General features: G+C 41.1%; 1 protein-coding gene across 8 annotated transcripts in view; it reads left to right on the top strand.

The window, feature by feature from the left end:
- Positions 1-383: 383 nt before the first annotated feature.
- The window catches only part of atp2b3b (ATPase plasma membrane Ca2+ transporting 3b), a 77,239-nt gene continuing 51,446 nt past the window's right edge, over positions 384-26,176 (top strand). For 3 of the 8 annotated variants that reach the window (XR_008602598.1, XM_055013165.1, XM_035945909.2), the window contains exons 1-4: positions 384-1,015; positions 11,463-12,296; positions 19,521-19,718; positions 24,767-25,024. Coding sequence is in view for 7 of the 8 variants with exons in the window: in XM_055013165.1 (XP_054869140.1) it covers positions 12,050-12,296; positions 19,521-19,718; positions 24,767-25,024 (703 nt within the window). In the remaining variant the exon portion in view is untranslated. The remainder of the gene's footprint in view (positions 1,016-11,462; positions 12,297-19,520; positions 19,719-24,766; positions 25,025-26,176) is intronic. The other 5 variants (XM_023265169.3, XM_035945911.2, XM_035945912.2 and 2 more) reach the window with 2 other exon arrangements.

The following is a 26,176-nucleotide window of genomic DNA, read 5'->3' as shown; positions in this document are numbered from 1 at the left end:
TAAAATAATAATAATAATAATAATAATAATAATAATAATAATAATAATAATAATAATAATAATAATAATAATAATGAAAATACAAAATGCAAAAACTATTTTTAAAAATTGCATTTTTTTTCTTACAAATGACCCCAGCGTTACAACAAGCCAAAAAAGGCCACAAATAAATAAATAAATAAATAAATACATCAGGTATTTTTTTGTGTTTGCAGTATTTTTCTAATCTCAGCTCCAGACTCCAGCTGATAATTTCTCCACAGAGAGCGCACGCTGCGGTGTGTGAGTGATGTCGTCATCACGCAGACCGGTAGGTGGGGGGTGACGTACGGAGCGACCCTCCCGCCCCCCTCCTCCCGCCCCCCTACTCCTGCTCTCGCGGATGCTGCGACCGAGCTCCTGTGCGCGCGAGCTCAGGCAGCGGCTCGACCCCTCCTCCAAAAGATGTCGCAGGAGTTCCGGTGCTTCTCCTCCTCCGCCGCCGCCGCTGCCGCCGCTCCGCTCGTCCCGCTGCCCTGAACCGTTCACCGAGTCCGGTCCGACCTCTCACGGCCGTTAGCAGCAGCCAGCCCGGTCCTCCCCCTCTCCTCCCTCCCTCCCTCACCCAGCACGGAGGTGTTTAAACCGGCGCATCCTCTCTCTCTCTCTCTCTCTGTCACTCATCCTCTCTCTCTCTCTCTCCCCCCTCTCTCTCTCTGTCACTCATCCTCTCTCTCTCTCTCTCCCCCCCTCTCTCTCTCTCCTCCACCGCCGCAGAACTCCGCCGACCAACCGTCAGGTGACCGGAGCGGAGCGGAATATTCATCAGCACCGTCGTCGTCTTTTCATCCCTCCACTCCTTCGGACTCCAGGCGACCGGAGCTGCCGCAGCCCCCGGTTCTCTTCCCCTCCCCAACCCCCCTGTATCCTCTCATCCGGTCTGGGACATTCTCCGCTCCACGCACACGCAGATTAACGGGGATTCTGCCTCCCCGCCCGCGCGCTGATGCTGATGTCCTTGAGCTCGGCCTGCACGGTGAGTCGGTGAGTCCGTGCGCGCCCCGCGTGCGTGACTCTTATTTACCCTGGTGCGCCCGAGCGCCGTTTGTAACGGGGGGGCTGTTCTGCCGTGATTCATCGGGAGCATGTCGGGGGGGCTGCAGGGAGTCGGAGCCGCGGCTCGGCCTAACGTGGCACCGCAGGCCCGACACCGCTTTAACGGGAGCCCATACAGTAGGACATACCATAATAACCTGGCAAACAGCGCTATGACATTAGGAGGAAATGTGTGTGTGTGTGTGCGCGTGTGTGTGTGCGTGGATGTGCTTGTGTGCGCGCGTGTGGAGCTAATGATACCCAGCCTCTCCATCCATCCGGTGATGAGGGGCTGCAGTCCAACATTTCCACCGAGCACCACGCGCTGTCCTCCCGCCTGCCTCCCGGCTCTGCCCCCCTCTTCCTCCCGGCTGTGGGGGGCTCCGGGGCCGCCGGGTGTCAGCTACGCTGTTTGTCTCGGTTACGGCGCATCGCACCTGCAGCGCCAAGCTGCGGGGGTGTCCGTTTGATCCGGTAATGATCCGTGGCCGGAGGGACCTTCACAAGTCGGTGTGAGTTTGGGGCAGAGCGGCCCGGTAACCTTGCGGAGGGACATGAGGGGAGGCAAGTGGCGCACCGTTGGCCCCACTTTGCGCTCCAGTGTGGAGTCTCTGCTTTAATCATGACCTCCTCTTGTTGCTCTGCGCGCCGAGGCTGAGCGAGGAATGAAGCTGAGGCACGTCTGAAGGTCGTTTTGTGGGAAACACACTGTTGCGTGGGGCAATTCCTGCACACGAGAGCTGCTGTTTGGTGTGTGTGTGTGTGTGTGTGTGTGTGTCTGCGGGTGGAGGTGAACGGCGTGGGAGGGACACTGTGAGTGTGAAATGTGATGGATGCACATCGATCACTGGAGCTTTTTCCTTCCAAACCCAGCTCACCTCCCTTATTTAAACTTTCAGCATCATCATCATCATCGTCCTCTCGCTTGTCGTCATCATCCGGTTGCTGTAATGGGCTCCACGGTGATGCAGATATCTCGGCCCACCTTTAATGGCCACTGATTGTGTCGAATTCTAAGTGTGTTATTCCCGCTGGGCTTTACAGGAGTGTGTGAGTGGCAGCGAGCCAGCAGCGGCAGGCAGCAGCCCAGATACAAGAGTCCCGCCAGAGGTGACCCTTGGAGGGGGACTGCAGGTGCACAGGTGGACTGCAGGGACCCAGCACTGACAGGAGGTGGACCAGATCCCACTAACTTATTCAGTCACATGTCCTGGAGTCCATTCAGAGCCACGAAGCAAAGTCTACAACCTGCACTGCTCCCTTTAGACCTGCTATTTGGTGCAATATCTGCACACTCCGAGCCGGGAATTAGGAATATTTTGCACATTTAAAAACTCTGCAATATCAGTAATTTTCTGCAATATTAATACTCATCTCAGTATCATGAAAAGCTGCCATGCTTCTTTTTGGTGCAATATCTGCACACTCAAAGCCAGGAATTAGGAATATATTGCACCTTTACAAACTCTGCAATAGCACTTTTTCTGGTTAAACAAGAATCTGCAATAATATCAGTAGTTTTCTACTTACAGACAAGCCTGTGCAATATTAATACTCCTTTCACCATCATATAATCACCGTCATACTTCTTTTTGGTGCAATATCAACACATTTTATTTTATACATTCAAAAACTTATAATGGTTTTTCTACATATAAGTATAACAGTATTCTCTATTAGAATTTCTACTCATGAAATAAGCTGCAGTAATAATATTAGTTCCACATCCAGAGGAATTTGGAATATCTGAACCAGTACTTATGTATACTTTTTCTTTGACTGATTTTTCAATTGTATCAGTTATTTAAAAAAGACTATTTTTATAAATATTTTTTGCAATATTGAGACATTTAAAACTGAATTATAAATATTTTGCACATTTAAAAACTCTGCAATAGCATTTTTTCTATTTAAAGAAAAACTTGTGCAATGTTTTTGTTTTTATACAATATTTTGTGCAATATTTTGTGCAATATTGACACATTCAGACACTCAAAACTCTGAATTATGAATATTTTTGTACATTTAAAAACTCTGCAATAGCATTTTTTTTCTGGTTTAACAAGAATCTGTGCAATAATATCAGAATTTTTCTACTTACGGACAAATCTGCAATTTTAATACTCCTCTCGGTGTCATAAAAAAGGTCTTCTTTTTGGTATCAACATTTTTTATTTTATACATTCAAAAACTTATATCATTTTTCTACATATGCAAGAATCTGTGCAGTCTTCCCTGTCAATGTTTCTACTCATGAAATAATCTGCAATACCGTCCATATTTGCGATATTAGTTCCACATCCAGAGGAATTTGGAATATCTCAACTAGTACTTATGTATACCTCTTTTCCTGCCGATATTTCAATTAGAGCAGTTATTAAAAAAAAGATCTGCATAGACAAGAATCAGTGCAATATGAGTATTTTATAGAATATTTTGTGTAATATTGAGCTATTCAAAACTGTGAATTATGAAAATTTTGCACATTTGAAAACTGTGCAATGACATTTTTTTCTACGTAAACAAGAATCTGTGCAGTATCAGTGTTTTTATCCAATATTTTCTGCAATATTGAGACATTCAAAAGAGATTTTTTTTTAATGGATATGCAGGAATCGGTGCAAAATCAGTATTTTTGTACAATATTTTGTGCAATTTTGAAATATTTAAAACTGAATTATAAATATTTTGCACATTTAAAAACTCAATTATTTTTTCTACATATGCAAGAATTTGTGCAATATCAGTATTTTTCTACTTACGGAGAATTCTATGCGATATAAATACTTCTTTATCAGTATTTCCACTCTTGTAGTACCACTGACGTGCAATATTGTTATTTCCTCATCCATTTCAACTAGTACTTGTTCATATTTTTTGCACTGCCGTTTCAATTCTACAATTTTTTGTGTCATATACAAGAATCTGCAACATCAGTATTTTTCTACTTATGGACAAATCTGTGTAGTATTAGTACTTTTCTAGAAGTATTTCAACTTGTTGCTATTTTCAATATTATTACTTCCACATTGAAGGAATTCAGACAATCTACATTAGGACTTATGTATATTTTCTGTTCATTTTTCGACTGATATTTCAATTCTATATTTTTTTTTTCTGCATGTGCAAGAAACTGCAATATCAGTATTTTTCTACTTATGGACAAATCTGTTTTTCTACTTGTGCAGTACCATTGATATGTGCAATATTGCTACTTCCACATCCAGAGGAATTTGGACAATCTAAACAAGGACTTATGTATATTTTTCATTTATTATTAGATTTTTCAACTGACATTTCTTAAATGTTTGTGCCATCCTGCACTGCTATAGCAATACAAATCATACAGTATCTTATCGTATTGTGTGTAGCCATCGCTGGCTTAGAACCGAATCCCGTGAGGACCTCCTCTCCTGTGTTGTCCCCTCAACCTTCTGCGATAAAGAGAAAGAACCTGGGGGAAAAGAGTGGCCACTTTCTCTTCAGAATAAAAAACAAACTGCTCCAGCCCTCCGAGGGATAGCGTGCGGATGAGCAGGCTGCTTGCGTTCAGTATAAATGGCCGGCTGCTGAGGATTGTGGTGACCTTTTGTCTGACTCTTTTCATGTTCAAACACGTTTTCAGCCAAGCTCTCTCGCTCTCCCTCTCTCGCTCTTATTTTGAAAGAGCCGTGGTCTATGACACATTTGTGTGTGTCATGACAGAGAGCATATAATTGATGTCTCTGGGCTTGAGTGTTGGTGTCTTTGTATGTTTACTGTCCATCCGTGATGCTTCCTGCATCCTGTGGCTAAAGGTTTTATGCGTGTGTGTGTATATGGAAGAGTTAAGAGTGTGTAACAAATTGAGTAACAAAGTGGGTTTTTTTCCCCCCCAATTTATGTAATGCAGGCTCACATGTGCACACTCACATGCACATGTGCACTGTACACATCAAAGCTCGGAGACAAACACAGACGCAGAGTGAGTTGCAGCAGTCGCGAGGCTGAACAGAAGAGGGTATTTTTTCTTCTTTTTTCTGGGGTGAACGTTATAAAATCAGACAGAATCAGTGAGTAAGACATTGGGCTGGGAAGAAAATGCGCGAATGGCTGAGTAAATAAATGATTGCGGTAGCAGGAAGCAGACAGACAGGGAGAACGACAAAATGAGAGGATGGGGGAAAGGAAGGTAAAATAATAACGAGCAATGAGACACCACAAGACAGGGCTCGCTAAAATAAAAATAAATGGAAAAAAACAGATGGTAAACCCATATAGAAAGATACAGATAAAAAGGTAGAGGCAAATAAGAAAAGATGGAGAGCAAGAGGAAGCTTCAAAGGCAGAGCAGGGTGACTCAGTTCTAAACTAACACTCTCAGTCAGGATAGAAGCATGGCAGGGCAGAGAGGAAGCAGGGAGGCAGAAGATGGAAGAGGGAGCTGAGGGAGAGTGAAGAGTGGAGAAGAGGGAGGAGAAAAGGAATTACTGATGAGCTTCAGTTCTGCTTTTTCTTTTATTCTCTCTCTCATTCTCTCTCTGCTCATCCTTATGTAAAATACCCTGATAGGGAAATCAGAATATGTTGTGTCATGTGTGATGCTGAGAATATTTAGTTACAGCTGGCGCTAATTGCTCACGTGGGATGAAGCTTCTCGCTGGTGTGGCTGAAGGAAAAGCAAGTTCTGCTCGAGCACTATCGGTGTCAGATTTATTTTAATTAAATCAGTTCCAGAGATGGGTTGAAATGTTAATTCAGTGATTAGGAAATTGTTTTTCACTAGATTCAACAAGAGCGGCTCACTTCAGGAAATTTCCCCCCTCTTTCGGCTCTCACAAGCGTCTCATTAGGCCGAACAAATTGAACGTGAATTAATCACACCTACAAGGCACGTGGACGTGTCCAGAGACCGATGAAGTGTGTCAAAATGCACTTTATGTATTTGTGCAACCCGAAAGAACAGGCTGGTGGTATCTTTGTCTTAATAGCACCTAATCAGTGACAGTATCCAACTACCAAGTAAAGGCTTGTATGTCTTATTTAGGTGTCACAGGGGTTATAGTTATCCTATAACCTTATATTCACAGCATTTACTTTTGCATTCATTTACTTCATTATTTGTAATGTTGGTCACGTTTAATTTGAACAACTGGCATTTAATGTTTTATATATGCCAGAAACTACAAAAAAGCACAATAGGTACCCTTTAAATGTTCTCAAATGTTAGATGTTTGGAGAAGATTCCTGTAGTTCCTGTACTGGAAAAGGCTTATTGTGGGGCCACCAGTGACTACAGTTCAGTAGCGTTGATTCATGTTAGGCTTTGAAAAACTGGTGTTGGACGACATTAGTCATTGGAGTCCCTCTGGTTCACAGCTGGATGCAGGAGTTCTGTCAGAGTCATGTTATTGGATTTGCAACACTGTCCAACCTTGGTTGACATTGGTTGAGGCTCTTTTGTTGTCCTGGATTTTGGACTACTTTACAGGTCTTCCTCACCAAACAGAAACTTTCCTGTCCCTTTATTCTCTTTACCCTGTACACCTAAAACTTCACGAAGACCAGCTACGTACAGAAGTTTTCCGATGATCTGCAGTTGTTGGATTCATTGGATGGTGGTTTGGGATGTGTCAGAGTGCCATATGTTGGGGACAGTTTTTGCTCAAAGGACAGATGCTTAAGAGCTACAGGAAAAAGTAAATGGACATGTCGTTTTGGTTTCGGTTCTTACCTCTCAGCCACCATCTTCAACCTGATAGTAAGCTGGACTATCTCTTTATTGTCCGTTCAGTCAATAAACACCATGACAAGACCAAAAATCTACATTTGGGTGGTCTGTGTTTATCCTGTCCATGTCTCTCTGTCCCAGATCACCTGGTCATGATGGACAACATGTCCAAACTAAAGAGGTTTCTTCAGTTTTGAACTGAAGAAATCTCTTGGACGTAGAGGTGAATCTTTTCCAAGAACCAAATGGAGAAGTGCAGTTGCTTTTTACTGATTTTGATTTTTACCGGGATGAGGAGAGATGGTGGAGATGAGTACCAATACCTGGGCGTTCACATGGACAGGAAATTAGACCAGGAACTCTGCAGCTCTTTCTCCTGCAGAGGCTCCGGATCTTCAGTGCTTACTGGGGTAAAAGCTTGGGGACGGGTGACACCAAGCGATTTGCTGAACTTACTCTGAAGGCCAGTTCAGTCCAGGAAGCAGATCTGGACAAACTACATGCTCCGATGGAGAGGAGGATGTTGTCCAAACTTCTTCTTCTCCATCACAGACAACATCTCCGACCCTATGCTTAGTGTACTGGCTCACCAGAGGAGCACATTCAGACGAGTCACCTGAGAAGGTTCCTGCATTCAGAGCTGAAGAAGCTTCTGGGATGAGAGGTAAAACATCTCAAAGAACCAAACAGAGAAGTCCACTAGGTTTGAATCTGACCTGGATGACTGAGAATCTAAACAAACACGAAGTAGAGATTGGGGAGATGAGGACAAATATCTAGGAGTTCACTTGACCAGGACCAGGAACTCTGCTGCTTATTTCCCTGCAGAGACCTTCAATACATGTGGCACCATATTGCAGAAGTTTTATTGGTCTCTGATGGACAGTGCCTGTCTCTATGATATGGTCTGCTGGGGCAAAAACCTGAAGATGGATGATACCAAAAGATCTGATAAATTTGCTCAGAAATCTGGCTCAGTCTCAGAGGCAGATCTGGACAATCTACATGTACTATTGTGGTGTGGAGGACCTTGACCAAAACTTCTCTCCATCATGGACATCTCCAACCCTTTACTCAGTATTCTGGTAATTAAAGAAGCTAATTTAACAAGAGACTAAGATTATGATCATTCAGCTATATAAATCTTCATCTTATCGCAAAGCATTTTCCAGATTCTGGTAAGAACACAAATGTGTGTTAGTCTGAAAATAGTCCTCTACAGAAGCACTGTTTACTCCTGTTTGAGCAGTGGTTGATAAAACCCACAGAGCTCAGTTGGTTCAGGAAACTTCAGAACCTTTGAGAATTATGAAACCTTTGTGATTCGTTTTTAAATCTTATATTGGAATCAGTTGGCTTGACACCAAGAGACATGGACAGGATGAGGAAGTACCAGGAGACAGACCACCAGAATGTAGATTTTGGTCTTTCGTGGTGTTTTTTTGACAAAGAAAACAATAAAGTGAAGTTTCAATTCAATATCAGATGAAAAACAGTTAGTAAAAAAGAACTAAAAAACAAAAATTACAGCTAGTCCATGTGCAAAATTATTAGCTACATCGAAGACAAAGTTGGATTTCTGGAACTTGTTGATGCAGTACAATGGAAACCTTAATCTCAGACATTGGTTTACATGTGTGAGAATTAAAAATTTAAAAGAGATCTGACATGCTTTTCGTTATTTTCTGTCATATATACAACTTTACAACATTGATTGTTCATATTAAACATGACCAAAGTTTCAAGTAATGCAGTTAAATGAATATAAAATGAATCCCTCTGTGCAAAAAGCTCCCGACCGCTCTGAATATTTGGTTTCCAGTGTTTTTTTTTCATTAGTTGGAAGCAGGTTGGTAGAGTCCCCACTCCTCACACTGAACAGTTGTTCGGCACGTTTTGGAAAAGAGTCCAGTGGCATCAGATTAAAGACGCCTTTGGACTGCAGCCTCTACATCAATGATCTTCACTATTGTTTCCATGAGAGCCAGACTGGCAGGACAAAGTCATCAGGGAGACCACAAAACACCAAAATCTCCCCCATGCATTTGGCATATCTGCCCACATATTTGTCCTCCCACAGCAAACAGCATGCAGCCAGTGCAATCCTAATTAATACCAGACTTACCTTATTACTGGGATGAGCATAAAAATCCTGTATCTTCTTGGTTTTCTTCATGTTATATTTATAGTTCACTCCCAGGTGTATATTGAAGTTTGTGGTTTTGAAATAGAGCTTTGCTTGAAACTAGAGCCCCATAACCACAAAATCTTGGATCTGAGAACGACAAATAACAACTTGTATTTCCCTTTTTATAGAAATTCCCTCTGCCGACCTTTTACTGCTTGTACATTTCTTTCTAAACTCAGAATGCTTGCTGTCTGCCTGCTAGTCTCGTCTTTGGTGTCGTGATCTTGATTTTCGGTTGCTGCAGCGACAAATCTTAATTTTCCTTGATTAAAACTTTGGTTTGTGTCTTTGACTAGAAATCGATTCATATTTGTTGTCCAAGCTAGCATGAGAAGCTGCAATACACAAACTATAGTGTTACTATGCAGGTGTTGCCAGATTTGTGACAGTTTCCACCACTTCTTTTAGCAAAAGACCAAATTTTACGTAGAAAGGTTGCAGGCTTATAGTGTACTGTGTCGTCTTTTGTGAGAATACTGTTGCTGGTTTGAGTATTTTGTATATTGGTGGAATTGTGATTGAATTATTAGCTGCCATGTGAGAAACTAGTTGTACCAAATGACCAGGGAGCAAAACAGGACATGCAGTTTTTGGTCTAGTTCTTGACGTTTCTTTTCAGCAACCAGGCTAGTCACTAATGTTAGCTTAGTTTTCATTTAATCACATAACACATGCTTTGAATTCTGCTTTACAGGTTTATTATTTACTGAGTTGAGTACTTATTGAGGCAAATTGTTGAACCAAACTAAATGCAATGATATAAACAACTGGCAATGGACTCAGCTAAAATATATATGTAACACTGCCTGATCTGATGGATCTGAGAGGTTTCAGATTCAGATTCAGATTCAGAAAACTTTATTTGTCCCCAGGGGGCAATTAAAAAGGCACGTAGAGCAGGCAGTGCAACAATGACGTAATAAAGAGAGGGATAAATATATATACAAATCTAGCAAGTAATATAAGAATAAAAATAAAAAATAGAGAAATAAGACAAAAAACACGGCGTAATTGACATACTAGTGCAAATGTGTCATACATAGTGCAAATACGAATGACAGTAGGCGCAATATGGCAATGAGGTAGTTACAAGAATATATCACAGTAGATATAAGTTGCAGAGTGCAAAACGGCAGAGTTCACAGAGGCCCATGTTAAAGTCTGTGTGTGGTGGAGGTGGTGGAGGTTTTATGGTTCATGAGCTGAGGACTTGGACTGCCCTGGGTACAAAGGTAGACCTTCTCCTCTGTGTCCTGCATGCAGGGCAGCAAAGCTGCCGACCAGAAGGAAGCCACTCAGATGCAGAGAAGAGATCATGTGAGGGTCACGGATGATCTGGTTTGCCAGTCTACATGTTAACTGTTCATACACTGCAGACAGAGTTCTGAGAGGCAGCGCTATGATTTCTGAACAGACAGTGACAGTCCTCTGCTGGCGGTTTCTGTTCTGGAGGCTGGTGGAGTAGAACCAGCAGGAGATGGAGAAGGTGATGGTGCTCTCTATGAAGGAGTAATAGAATGTCTGGAGAATGACATTTTCTAAAAAAAGACTGGCAAATTGTGTTATTTAGTAGGTTTACAGTTTGGGATGGACCAAATAGGCAGGCAGGAGGAGGTGGTGCTTACAAACACAGGCTTCCGGAAGTTGCCCAATCAGAACGAAGCGGGCTTTTAGGAAGGGGGGCCTTAAACAGCCCGGAGCTGATATTACCCTTTTTAATGCAGAGGCTCAGCTGAGGGGCTGCAGAACAGGCAGTATGGGATAAATCAGGATTTTCTGAACTGTGACTCATGCAAAGCTGCTGTAGTGTCCCAGAATAAATACATAGAAGTAAGCAGAATGTGTACCCTTTAAAGCCGCGTAAATTAGCGTCTTTAAATTAACAGTGAATGGAAATTATTACCCAATGTTGCAGTTCCTCAGACCTTCAGCATCTTTTATTTCACCGTTTGGTTGTATACCCTGCTAGATTTACTGTTTTGGTTCTGCTTTCATCAGTAGTTTTCAATTAAAAAGGTGATGAGCGTAGCATCTAGCAAGTATTTTTCTATATTTTATTATGGCGGAATGAATATTGGACTTCAATTATTAGCTGGATCTATAAGTCAGTCGCTGTTTTGGTCAGATTGTAGCCATCACCGAATAATTACTAAAACTATCATGTGTCATATGTGTGTTGTGTTTTCAGCTTGTTGTACAGTCCTCAAATAGCCAAATAAATCAACAAACGCAGATTTCAATGTCATTTCATGTCATTTAAAGTGTGCTTTAGGGCTTTGATTTGCATTTGTAGTCAAACGTAGGTATCATTGTTACACCTTTTTGTCTTATGTATGTGTTTAGCTCAAGACTGATGCATTTGTGTTAGATGTTCATAACTGAATCCGACCTCAGCGAGCCCAGTCTGGCCCTCAGAAATGATCTGATGTAATGGTAGTGAGTGGGATCAATAGAACAGAGTGATAATGCTTCTGTCTCTCTCTCCTTTAGGTCCTGGTGGTGCAGCAATAGCTACCTCTGAACTGGATCCGCTTCCTGTCTCTGATTCATCAGCCGCCTTTGCCTCGCTCGCCCCTCTCTCCACCCGTCCGTCATCCCTCCATCGCTGTCTGCAGGTCTGTCCGCCCGTCCGTCCGTCCGTCCATGGACTGGCCGTGACCCCGGAGGGAGGGGGACAGAAACGAGGAAAGAGCGGAGTTGCAGAGGAGACGAAGGAAAAGAAAGCTGGATTCATTCAGACGTCACGCTTCTGAAGTGCCCCTGTTCGCCGTCCTTCATCCCCCTCACCCTCCTCCTCCTCCGCCTCCCTCTGTTACAGAGATTTAAAGGAGCGGTGGGAGGCAAAGGCCGAGATAGGTAGGAGAAAAACAATTCACAACCAACGCCCTCTCATTGCCCTTATATATATTTAAAGAGGGGTTTGGGCATATTGGTACATTTTTTTATAAATAAAAATATTTAGACAGAAAACCGAGACTGTGGAGCACATGAACAACCCTCCAACAAGCAGACGAAAGGGGACCTGAGCAGACTACGGAGAGAGAGGAGGACCAAAACAGAGGAAAACACTCACTGATATGTCAACGACAGCCACGATGGGTGAAATGGCAAACAGCGCTGTGGAGTTTTATCCTAAAGGGACTCGAGGCGGGGGTGGAGGAGGAAGGGCAGATGGCAGCCATGCAGGCGGAGACTTTGGGGTCACGGTTACGGAGCTCAGGGAGCTGATGGAGCTCCGAGGAGCTGACGCCATACAGAAGGTCCAGGACAGCTATGGAGGCACAGACGGCCTCTGCCAGAGACTACAGTCCAGCATCACTGACGGTGAGCAGCAGTGACTGAATGGGTGAACAAATGGAAGGATGGATGGATGAATAATGTAGGCAGCTTTGATGAATGAATGGGTGAGAGCGCAGACGTATGAATAGACTGATGGAGGGACGGTTGGGTGGATGATTAGGCGCATGAATGGGTGAAGAGATTGCCTGCCTGCCTGCCTGCCTGCCTGCCAGGATGGATGGATGGATTTGTGGAGTGGGAGAATGGAGATGGGTTGCAAGGAGATGAATCGGTACGCTGAGATTAGCTGAATGAAGCCGCAGAAGGACGGATGAGATTGTACTCTTGGCCGGAGTTGTGCATAAATACCTCCGCATGAGTGGTGCAAACTGTGTCCAAATCATCCCTCTGATTTCTGTGTCATTTGGCTCAAACAAAAAAACAAAACAGATTACACGTGGTCACCAATTATTCCAGAAAACACGCCGGAACCGACCGCTTTGGTTCACGCATGCATTATTAAAAACGCTGAGTTTACCTTGACTGCAGTGCAAAATCTCAGACGGATGAATGCAGAGAGAAACGAGAGCACTTCCATTAAATGGTAAAAACTCGGGGAGTGTAATCCTGGCGGCAGAAAGGCGGTGTTTTTTTTTGGTTGAGCTGGATGTGCAGAGAGAAAATGGGTGGATGGACTGATTGATGAATGGATGACGGGATTATAGGGGATGAATGGATGGCAAGCTGATACAGTAAATCAATAAATGGATGAATGGAGTAAAATTGTGCGAGGATTAACTGGAATCTCTGACAGCACACCTGCAGTGTTGTCCGGCAGTCTGCTGCTGTAGGCGCATTCTGAATGACCCCCAAAGTCCATTATGTGTCTGAACAGTCAAATAAAGGCAAAATGTTCGTCATTTAATCTGGCCAATATTTAAATCATGTATGATATAGTCAAGTGCAGTCTAATACGCCAATAGTCCTGCAGTAAATCCTCCCTTTATGTTCAGTTTTTGCCATGTTAATTCCTCTGTATGCTCACTTTCTAGCGCAATTTCAACAAAAACTGAATATTATATAGCGTTTACAGCAGGACTCTTGGATTTGGCAGCATATATACTTATATTAAAGCTACAAATCTTCAGTTTGAGAACCAGAATGAGCAAATTTTACAATATTTGCTTGAAAAATTACTCAAATGATGATCAATTGTCTAAATATTTGGCAATTTTTTAGGTAAAGTCATTGCTTCCAGCTCCTATAGTGTGAAGATTTGCAGGTTTTCCTCCTTTTATGTACAGTTTTTGCCGTGTTAGTTCGACTGTGTGCTCATTTTCTACGGCAATTTCAACAAAAGCTGAATATTATATCGCGTTTACTGCAGGACTCTTGGATTTGACTGCATATATACGTAAATTAAAGCCACAAATCCTCACGCTGAGAACCAGAATGATCAAATTTTACAATATTTGCTTGAAAAATGACTCCAATGATGATCAGTTATCTACATATTTGGCAATTTTTTTTTAGGTAGTCACTAGTTCCAGCTTCTATAGTGTGAAGATTTGCAGGTTTTCTCAAAATTTTTTTATCATTTTAAAGTGAATTTCTTTGGGGTATCAACTGTCAAACAGACAAAACAAGCTAATAGCACTGATTTCTGACAATGGATAGACCATTAATTGCAAGACATGCCTGTCAAAGATCCCCAAGCCTTGAAATTAATCTGGAATATTTGGTATTTTAACTGAACAAAGGATTTGACTGATATTGTCATTTGACTAGTTGATTATTCAACTAGTTGTTTCTGTAGCAATGCTGTAAGTTTTACTGATACCTGACAGTCTCTCTCATAAAGAACGAGTTAACCCTCTCTATCCCAAGCACTTTCTGGATGTTTTTTGTGCTCTTGCCACAGTGTGGGCTCATTTTTTACTGCAATATAAAGTCCTGTACCTCTATGGACACAGCACAATAATGGCTGGAAGGAAAGAGAACTGAAAAATGTCTTTGATATTTATTTTGCAAAAAAAAAATTGTAAACCTGGAATCAACATGTACAACATTTGTCCAAGTGTCTACAGGTGTTACCAACATTGGGAAAAAAATGGTAGAGGGAGGGTTTACATATGGTAGAGATTTTACTACTTAGATGCTTAAGTTGCTCTTGTGAAACTGTGCTCTGCATAAACACAGCCTGCAGTTCAGCTGAGAAGTCCCTGAATATCGGTCACATGACTGTTGGTCACAGCTGAGTCAGTCATGGCTTCTCGGTTACGATGGGAAGCACAGAATTTTTTTGTTTATTACAGAATTTGATTAGTGTAAATGGTAGATATTCGGTGAATTTCTAAATGAGACATGTAGAATATTTTAGCATCACACACACAACGAGTTCAAGGACTGCTCCAAAACTTAAAATCTCATTTTTCTTTCTGTTTTCCAGTTTCTTGCTCTGGTTGGTAAATGGTGTAATTTTGCTTTTTTTTTTTTTTTAAAGATCAAACGCGAAGGGTCAGGAGATTAATCTAATAATGGCAATCAAAGACTGATAACGGCTGTTGCGGGTCAGATTTCGGTCGCCGTGTGTTTGGTGTGTTCATGCGCACACTTGTACGTTCCAGCAGGGGTGTGGTACCACACTACGCCCACTCCTTCAACTAGTTTGTAGCCTAGCAACACAACAGCGGAGAGAAGTTGGCCTGGAAAGTCGGCGAGCGGGGAGAAAGATGACTGAGAACTGTGAGGAGATGGAGATGTGGCGAGAGGAAACGGAGAGGAGGTGAATGGAAGGAGGGCGAGTGTGTATTCGCGAGTGTGTGAGCCACGACTACGAGGTGTGTGTGTGTGTGTGTGTGTGTGATGCTGAAAAAGTGAGAGGGCCGGTGGGTGTTGAGTTACAGTAAGTCTGTATTGAGTGTTGCTAATTTGATACTTTGAGCTGGTCAGGAATCAGTGCAGCAGGTCCCAACAAACCCAATGCAACACACACACACACACACACACACACACACACACACACACACACAGAGTCATGTATCTGCAGATGTCCCTACAAAGAGCAGTTGGTAAACAACACACAAATGAACGGTGCTCTCTCTACACACTCCTTGGACCGCCTTTTCTTTTTTGCACTGTGCTGACTTTCACAAATCCCATATGGTGTCAAGCGATGTGACAAAACCAGCCAAAGTGCAAACAAGAATGAAGAAAGATGCCCCACCTCTTGGAAAAAAATCCCCAAATCCCTCAAAATAATAATAAAAAAAAAGCTGTCTGCTCGAGATACATTTTCTGCTTCGGATTCTGGGGCTTTTGACACGACGACAAAAGCTGCTGCCTCTGCTTTGTGTGATTACAATAAAATAAAAAGACTGAACTGGAGTGCGAATAGTCAGATCAGACGGGGGGAGAATATGGGCATGTACAGTGCTGCACCAAGGTAAACACACCGTGTATACATTATGATGCTGCACATCATCTGTAATGTGATCCACAGAGCAGGCTGGGGGGTTAAACCAATCACGCACAAACAGATATGGATACCCTGCATTCACTGCAGTATGAGACCATTATATCCACAGTGAGGAGACAGAAAAGAGGAGGAGGAGGAAGAGGAGGAGAAGGAGAAAGAGGGAGCGAGAGGAAAGTGTGGTGGGGGTGTGGGTGGATGAGGGGTGAGGCGGGAAAGCTAGAACAGCTTGCCGCATTGTCAAGGACACATCAAGGGGAGATTGAGAGAGAAAAAGAGGAGGAGGAGGAGGAGGATGAGAGAGGCTGTGGAAGAGGATGAAGAGGAAGGAAGGATGGATGAGAGAGGGAGGGACTAATGAAAAGAGGATACAGCTCGCTACGATTACTCAGCATAAGGTCACCTGTTTTGTCTCCGCCTCGCCTCGGCCTGAACCCTGCTGTATTGCTTCTACATGCGAGTCCCTGCAGCGAGCACATTGGACCAGGACGTCTCTGAACATGCAGGACGCGACGGAAGAGAGTCACCGATCTCAGCCAACCACGGCGTGCCCATTCCCGTTTCCCTCTCTCCGAGCAGCCAATCAAAAAAAGCAAAAAAATAAATAAATAAAATAAAAAAAACTCCAAGCCTCTACCACACTGGAGGAATGACATCACCTGTTGCTGGGCAGAAACCTGTTAGAGACAGGAAGCCCTGGACCTGATACCCTGGTCTCCATGGAAACTGAATCACTTAGGGGTGAGGTTGAAGGGGGAGAGGAGGGTGAGGATGGAGATGTTGCAGTGAGGATGGAGATCGGAAAGGAAGAGTTGGAAGGACTAAAAGGAAAATCAGGAGTTGGATAGAGTTTTGTTTTTTTTTTTGCTCCTGTCATGTTTTTCCTCACTGTGGTCTCATTTTTCACTGCAGTTTTTGCTGCGTTAATCCACCTGAACACTTATTTTCTAGCGCAATTTCAACAAAAGCTGAATATTATGTAGAGTTTGCTGCAGGACTCTTGTATTTAACTGGATATATGCGTATAAAAAAGCCACAAATCTTCAATTTGAGAACCAGAATGAGCAAATTTTACAATATCTGCTTGAAAAATTATTCTAATGATGATCAATTATCTACATATTTGGAAATTTTTTAAGGTAAAGTCACTGGTTCTAGCCTCTTAAATGTGAATATTTGCTAGTTTTCTTGATATTTTTATCATTTTAAAGTCAATTTCTTTCTGGTATCAACTATCAAAACAGACAAAACAAGCTAATAATTTCTGACAATATATAGACCATTAATTGCAACACATGCCTGTCAGACATCCACAGAACCCAAGATGAGTCATAAAATTAATCTGGAATATTTGGTATTCTAACTTGTCATGAGGGGGGGTTGTGCTCTTGTCACGGTTTTATTCGCTGTGGACTCATTTTTCTCTGCAGTATAAAATCCTGCATCTCGATGGAAACAGCACGACCATGACTAGAAGTAGAGGAAACTGATGATATCTGTCACGCGGCTATAATGCCATAAATCATCAGAAAGAAAAAAGTTGAATGTCTGCGACTATTTTATAAATGTTTTTAAAACCACAAATCAACATGTGGAACATTTTACCCACAAGTGTTACCAATACTGGAAAAATAGTGACTCTGCATACTATGAATATTCAACTATATCCTACCACATTTTTAAGTAAGTTCTGTGTAAACGCTGCCTGCAGTTCAGCCGAGAAGTCCCTGAGTTTTTGTCACGTTGCTGTTGGTCATAGCAGAGTCGCTAATGGCTTTGAGTTGCAAAGAAGAAAAAATATTAATGTTTTTCACAGAATATGATCAGTGAAAATAGTTTATTTTTTTGGCAAATCTTTAGTGAGATGTGTAAGATGAAGGGACTTTGATCGAATATCACGATTTTAAGCTTGCATTTTGCATTTCTAATTTGTTGCTGTACTTACACTGCCTGTAGTTCAGCCAAAAATCCTTGAAATTTTTTCACATTGCTGTTGGTAGCATCGGAGTCACTGTAGCTTTTCAGGCAAGCAGAGCAGCACAGACACTATTCATTGGTCATTCCAGAATTGGAGGACATTTGGGCTTCAACATTTTTGAAAAACAAACCTTCTCTTTTACAGTTTTCTGCTCCATATTCATCAGTAATAGGTAATAAACTATCGAAGGCTTGATTGTCTCAGCTTACACATCAATGGTATCATTTTTATTCCATGTTTTCTGTGTTGTTTGCTAACCCTACTCTAATCACAGTAACAGGGTTGCTAATCCATGCTAATGTGATCTTTTTCTCAGCAGTAGAAGCTAGATATTTAGCTGCTGTTACTGCTGACCAAGAGGACAAACTGACTGATGGAAAACAGTCCAAAGAATTAGTCTGATCCTGATAATATGAGGTAGAGTGAGACATTCAATCAAGGCTGACAATGTTATGAAAATATGAAAAATAGAAGAGAGGACATAGCTTTGCTCTACACATTCTTTAGGAAAACTGTCTGATGATGTTAATTCCAGTGTTTCATGTGATTCACTGTTTTCTTCTAGCAGCTAAAAATGCTAACAGGGTTGTTGTGGGACACACGTTCCATACATAATAATTATTATTTACAATATTATGTTGATTAAAAAAAGTTCCCACAATTACAAGAGACATCAATGAAAAAAATTATACCAAGAAAAGGAGGTTTAAATTTCATTTTAACTGTTTTATTTGAGGTTCAGTTTGGTCATCAGGGGAGTGGGACGAGAGAAAAATGCCATTTCATTGGCAACTCCAGACTTATTTGGTATTTAAAAAAATATTTTCAACATTCTTTAGTTTTTTTAAATTGGGTCCCAAGACAAGTAAATATTTGTATTATGTACATGGATTATTTGAAATTTGATGGGTGGAATGTAAAATGTCCTCCAATTCTGGAATGACCCTCGTGTTTTAGAATTTTCCATGGATGAAAACTGTTTGTTTTTGCTTGGAGCTTGAGTTTTGCATTTTTAATTTGTTTCCATACTTATACAGCCTGTAGTTTCACCCAGAGCAGTGCAGTATTTATGTTTAGAAATTTTTCGTTGCTGAAAACAGTTCATTTTTGTTTGGAGCTTGAGTATTGCATTTTTGATTTGTTTCTGTACTTACACACCTTACAGTTCAACCCAGTTCAGCTGAAAACAACCCTGAATTTTTGTCGCGTAACTGTTGGATGCTGCTGAGTCACAGTTGTCTTTTCTTTTGGCATGGAGGAACACAGAATTTTTACTTTTTCACAGACTCTGGTCAAAATTTTGATTAAATATCACGATTTTAAGCTTAGATTTGGTTACATTTTACAACTGAATGGCATGTCAGAGACGAGTAGTTCAAGGACTGTTCTTTTTATTTAGATTTAAAATTTGCAGCTGTGATAAATGGTGTAATATTGACAGTTTTTGTAAAGACAGGATGCCTTTTGGGGGTTCAGAGGGTTTACTGGACAGAAAGTCTTTGTGCTGCAGTGTGAGTGTCTGCTGTTATGAGCTGCATTGAATTTTATCTGCGCTCTCATGAATTAAAAGTGTACCTGGAAGCATTTAAATGATGGCTGATTCACAGAAGTCTCACTGAAATTAAGTAAACCTACAGACTGTTATTTAACACGGCACCAAAATGACTCACCCTGTGAATGTGTCACTGGCTGCACAGATGTCTGTTGTTTCAGTCATGGCATGTGAATTTCGCTTTGTTATTTATTCATTTTTACAGAAAGACATTTGCTAACCTTTCTTCTCCTTCGTCTTCCACCTTCCCCCTCCGTCTCCCAGGCCTCAGTGGCGACCCGGCGGACCTGGAGCGTCGAGGCCAAACGTACGGCCAAAACTTCATCCCCCCGAAGAAGCCCAAGACCTTCCTGGAGCTGGTGTGGGAGGCCTTGCAGGACGTCACGCTCATCATCTTGGAGGCTGCCGCCATCATCTCCCTCGGTCTCTCCTTCTACCAGCCTCCCGGAAAGGAAACCGAATGTGAGAACGCGGGCGGGAGGGTGGTGCGGGGATGGAAAGTGTGTTTCAGGGGTTGTAGGGGCGAAACTGGATGCGGAAAACAGAAAATGAGACCTCCAGAAGTGAGGAAGAAGATTAATCATCATCACTATACATTATCATTCTGTCCTGGTTTAGGAGGGCAGCAGGAATGAGACAGAGAGGAATGAGAAGAAGCTAAAGTTGTAGTATGAGATGAAATTAAAACATGTAGGACTAGAAAAAGCTACGAAGAAACAGGGGACAGCAAAAGCAAGCCTGTGTACATTTTGCTCAGCATTGTGGCCTGAGTTGGTGGATCGTTTGCTGGCACTACTAAAAAAAAATAAAGTAAGTGGACCTTGACTTAAGATAATTTGGTCAAAGCAGAACATCCAAAAAAATCAAATTAATAAAATGTAGTGTATGGAATCCTCTAAAGTCCTCAGTTTTTTTTCCCCCCATCACAGTTTTTCTCTATGTTGGATCTAGTCTTGCACCTCTATGGTTGCATCCAAAAGCACGAATTATTTGTTTTTTTATGAAAATACAGAATCAGAAATGGTTTGTTTATGGAGAATTTGTAAATAAGATGTGTAGAATTTGAACATAAGTTTGCCGATAGCATGACCCGTCACAGATGAGTAGTTTGAGGACCGTTGGAAAATTGACAATACTTTCTGTTTCATAAGAATTTAGCTGGGAGAAATTGTGTAATATTGGTGATTTTATAAAGAGATAACATGATGTTCAAACACAGCAGGGTTTGGAGCTTTAAAGAGCAAAAGAAATGTAAATTTGCATTAGCCTCTGCAGGCAAACTTTCCAGACCAAGTAAGACCAGTCAAGTAAGGCAGTAGTCGCAAAAACATAAAGTATTTAATTTAAAAAAAAAAAAAAAAGTTTTACTGGTAATAAATTAGACTGATATTTAGCAATCTTGGGTCATTGGTCAAATTCGAGAACACAGTATAACATCAGCATGAATAAATAAGACTTGTGAAGTCACCAGTCGGCTACACCCAGTATGTAAAGCTTGCTAATATTAGCTAGCATTATCCACGATGGAAATGAATTGTTCCAACTGCACGAGTTGCAATGAATGAGACGAATAAGTCTCTTTAAAATGGCATCATAAACTGTCACTTTTTGCAAAAAGCAAATCAAGATAGATTGTTCCACTACAAGCACCTGTAGCATTACCTGCAACACTGATTAGCTTTAGGGTGCCTGTTGGCACCTACTATACATGTAGGGCAGGATACCAAGATAGCTGGTCCATCACATTGTGCATTTAGATTCAATGCAGAGTTGCAAGTTGCCAGTTTCGATCGGCTATTCACTGTTCTATGAAATCACTTCCAAAGTGGATGAATCCTATCCTACTTTGCACAACACATATTTTACCTTTTTACTTTCACAACGTACTGCAGCTGCCTTCACAAAGTACTGTTGTGTGCAGAAGGTACACAGCCAGGTTATAAATTTGCCCCTTTAGCTTTTACCGTCTTGCTCATATGGGTCATTCCAGAATTTTGGAGGACATTTGGGCTTCAAAATTTTGGAAAAATAACCTTCTCTTTTACAATTTTCTGCTCCATATTCATCAATAATAGGTAATAAACTATCAAAGTCTTGATTGGCTCAGCTTACACATCAATGGTATCATTTTTATTCCACATTTTATTTGTTGTATGCTAACCCTACTCTAATCACAGTAACAGGGTTGCTAATCCATGCTAATGTTAGCTTTTTCTCAGCAGTAGAAGCTAGATATTTAGCTGCTGTTACTGCTGACCAAGAGGACAAACTGACTGATGGAAAACAGTCCAAAGAATTAGTCTGATCCTGATAATATGAGGTAGAGTGAGACATTCAATCAAGGCTGACAATGTTATGACAATATGAAAAATAGAAGAGCGGACATAGCTTTGCTCTACCCATTCTGTTGGAAAACTCTTTTCTCCTAGTTTTTTTTTTAGATTGGGTCTCAGGACAAGTAAATATACAAAACAACTGCATGTTTTAGTGTTTTGTACATGTATTATTTGAAATTTGATGGGTGGGACTTAAAATGTTCTTCAATTCTGGAATGATCCATTTATCTGTCACTGTATGCGATGTGAAATGAGCTGTCATCTGTCTGTACACTAAAGGTAGCTTGAAGTTGACATATTTTCCGCTGTGCAAAGGATTGTGGATCAAAACTGCTAAATGAGATCTAGCGAGACATCCTGGTATTGGTGCTATGTATTGGGACATAGTAAAACTTCTGCAATACTGCAAGATATGCTAGTTGGTGAATTGGAACACACACCTGGATTTTGATGTGCTGAAGTAGTGATGTTGACACTGGGTGCCGTAGTTTTTAATTTGTTTGTGATTATATGTGACAAATCACACAAGCCTTAAGGCCGAAGCAACTACAGTTGACTGTTTGTTTATTGCTAGTTAACTTGACCTTGATTTGCACACATTTAGATCATGTGAACTGCTGAACTGTAGCATGATAATTGCACAAGTAAGGAAACAGTTAACAAACTGGTTAAAGAAGACAGTATTTCAGAAATCTGATGAGTTCCAAGGAGACCAAGAATAGCAGCAAAATCACAGATAGTGTATTGAACAGAGCCAAGTTTTATTTCTTTTTAAAGCAATGGAGCATCACTTCAGATCTATTCGCTTTGGTAAGTAAAGTGCAGAAAGTGCAGAGGAAAGAAGGCAGAGGTTGCCATCATCTCACTTTGAAGCGTGTTTTTTTAGCGCCAAGAAAGAGAAGTTTTACTAATGCTGCTTCAGTTATAGTCATCAAAAAACCCTCCTGTGGGAGACTTATCTTAGAAGGCAGAGTTTATTGTTGATTATCCTAATTAGGCTAAATACCACACTGTTCGTTTTCTTGTTGTTTGCACAAATCAGAAAGAACTTCTATGTAATTATCTAATCAACTTCCTTGGTTTCATGGATAAAGGAAGAAAAAAATAAAAGCACACAAATACAAGAGACAAACACTGAAGTGAAAGAAAGTCAAAAGGTTTCTCTGGTGTTACCATTGGCTTTCTGGGTCTGTTTACCACAGTGAGTGGCCATGATAGAGTGGAAGTTGACCGAGCGAACAGTGGATAAAAATATGCGCTCAGTCTGAAACCTCACAGTGCACTCTAGTTAAGAGCAGTGCATGAAAACTATACTGTGTATCATGAATACTTCATTCAATTTCATACATACAAACATTTTGTAAATCTGAGAATAGCAGAAAATGATATGACAATAAGCACTAACTCTTGTTCAAAGCAAACCTAAACCATGTAGTTTCTTTGTTCTTACAGCTAAATGCAACACTGTGACACACCAAAAGGAATCAGGAAATTCTGATGTCTACCATCTTAAATTATTGGTAGCGAATGACCGTTTTATTTACATTTGTCCTTCTAAAGATCCCGTATCGAACCAATTTTTAGCAAATTAATGAAAGTCGCACATGTGACCAGAATGTGTCTTTCATCTTAAAATATAATGGAGATGATTAGTTTAGTAATGACTGTATAATCCCTGGTTTAAATTCTGTTCTAAACCGGCTGATTCAGGGTCTTTAGGTTTAAATGCAGCTGAGTTGATGTTGTTTAGGAAGAAAACTCTCTGTGTCTGTGATTGACAGAGCAAAACAGATGGCTGTACGATGTTAGAGACCAGGACTGTTTATCACTTGTAACATTCCCTCCAAGCAATCATTTTACATTGAAGTATTACAGATTTCACTGCACAGCTCTTGTTTTTAACTCATGTTGTGGTTTTAATATCAGTGGTGCAGAGCACAGCTTGGAAATGGCTCTGAGGTGGGTAACAAGTAGCCTTAATTCCTGCATTTCAGTCACTGTTCTCATTAATTGTGTTGTCTGGCAACAGAAACAGAAAAATATGTAAATTAGAATAGATTTCTTGGGAATTCTGCTGTGTTAAAATGCAGGTTATGTTTGCACAAAGAGCAGGAGTGAAGCTAACAGATGTAAACACTGGATAAGTTTAAGTTGCACTGAAGCATTCGATGACATGAAAACACAGTAACCCACCTGGTCCTTGTTTATTAATTTCAAATTAAAGCTTCCGCTAGCTCTGAATGTACCTCAGCTTTATAGTCTCCATAGAGATCTAACCTGTGCCCATACCATCAAAGCTAATAGCAATGTTAGCCACAATGCCTGCACAACATGCTAGCGCTAAGACTTCCCTGTTGTTGTGGTGACATTGCCATCAAACATAACAGAAATCCACGGGATCCTTAGTTCCTCAGATGCTGGTTGTGCATGGAGACTGTTGTGTTCATTCTTGCAGCCAATAACAGAACATTTAGTGAGATTTTAGAGACATTTTATAGTTTGCAGAAACAACTCTACAGAATTAACAAACCTGGTGGACTGAGAGGCAGAACCATACAAAGTTTGAGCTGGATAACTATTGGTTGTTTAGCTGGAACGTAGCAGCTCAGTAAAATTCTTACTGGCATGTAAAGCTGGGAGGTTATCTGGTTGTCTTGAGTAATAAAATGGCATCTTTATATATTACTGTTTAAAAGTTTGGAGTCACATGGAAATGTCCTTATTTTTGAAAGAAAAGCAGTTTTTTTCAATGAAGATAACATTAAATGAATCAGAAATCCAGTCTAGACATTGTTAATGTGGTAAATGACTATTGTAGCTGATTTTTAATGGAATATCTCCATAGGGGTACAGAGGAACATTTCCAGCAACCATCACTCCTGTGTTCTAATGCTACACTGTGCTAGCTAATGATGTTGAAAGGCTAATTGATGATTAGAAAACCCTTATGCAATTATGTGAGCACTTGAATAAAAATGTGAGTTTTCATGGAAAACATGAAATTACCTGGGTGACCCTGGGTAACTTTTAGTTTCCAACCACAAAGCTCAATGAAAATGGATTTCCACCATGTGTGACCTTCTTACATTTGATAATTTATGGAAACCAGCTGGTACTTGAATGTGTGATTAACAAAGTCTCTAACCAAACATCTACCCCTTCACTTCTCTTCAGCTTGCGGGAATGTGTCGGGGGGTGCAGAAGACGAAGGCGAGGCCGACGCCGGCTGGATCGAGGGTGCGGCCATCTTGCTCTCCGTTGTGTGCGTTGTCCTCGTGACGGCGTTTAACGACTGGTCCAAAGAGAAGCAGTTCCGCGGTCTGCAGAGTCGGATCGAGCAGGAACAGAAGTTCACAGTCGTGCGGAAAGGAAACGTCATCCAGATACCTGTGGCTGACATGGTGGTGGGCGACCTGGCTCAGGTCAAATACGGTAAAGAAACTTTCACCGACTCCCACTGAATAAAAAAACAGCAACTTTCACTCTATACTTTCACTATTCATTAATCAGTGTTTTTTTTTCCACATTTTGTAATCATTTGTACACCCTGGAGAAGATCTAAATATAAATGTCACAGTTCTTCTGACTTCATGAGTCATATGTTTGCAGAAGTATTTCAACAAATGCCTCCTATAGAAACTTTAATATAGAATCAAAGTGAATGAGAGTCTTCATTTGACTGGTGTCCGCCTACATGTGTGGGACAAAATGATCAAATCACGATCCCTGTCTGATCTTTTTCCGGCTCTGCATTGAAAGCATTTAACAAAACTGCAATACATCAAACATATTACATGTTTTAAAGGAAATACATTTGGGAAATAGGCTTTTTTTCCTTGTTCCTGAGAGTTAGAAATACTTTGTTGATCACTGAAGGGAAATTGCTGACGTTACAGCTCTTCCCATTCAGTCTTAGAAGTAAAAAGAGTACAAAAATCATATAGACAAACATGAGTAGAAGACTATGTCCTAAAAATATTAACAATAATAGAAAAAGTACAAGCATAACATACAATTTGCATTATCTAAGAAAATAAAATGTAAATATATAGTGTAATAAATAGTGTGTTATTGAACGCTGTTGAGTGTTGACTCAAGAAGTGAAGAGAAAATTGAGTTCACTGCTTGCATTGACAAACAGGAAAAGCACTCAGAGAGCTCAGTACTCCGCTACGGCTACTGAGTCATTGTATGATTTCCGACAGATAAGTCCTGATAAGTCCACAGCGGTGGATTTGTAGTAGGATCACAATCATGTGATCGTCAGCAGGCAGCTGACGTAGTGTTCACTTGTCATAGTTACAGTGACGCTGTGCTGCTATCTCGCAATGATACAGAAGTCTTTAACAAATCTGTCGATCCAGACTTTAAGCCGCATCACTGCCAAAATCTAATCAGTTGGTCCTTGTGTCATTTCTGACCTTCCCTGCAAATTTCATCCAAATCCATTGGCCCATTTTTGAGTAATGTTGTGCACAGACAGATTAACAGACAGACAAATGTATGATGATTGTCACATAACTTATTCCTTGGCAGAGTAAAAATGAGTCTAGCGAGAGTCTAGATGGGATGTTTGATAGTACG

Source organism: Amphiprion ocellaris, chromosome 8 (assembly GCF_022539595.1).
Source record: "Amphiprion ocellaris isolate individual 3 ecotype Okinawa chromosome 8, ASM2253959v1, whole genome shotgun sequence".
Classification (NCBI taxonomy): domain Eukaryota; kingdom Metazoa; phylum Chordata; class Actinopteri; family Pomacentridae; genus Amphiprion; species Amphiprion ocellaris.
The sequence above is the reverse complement of the archived record's forward strand: the minus strand, read 5'-3'. Positions and strand labels throughout refer to the sequence as shown.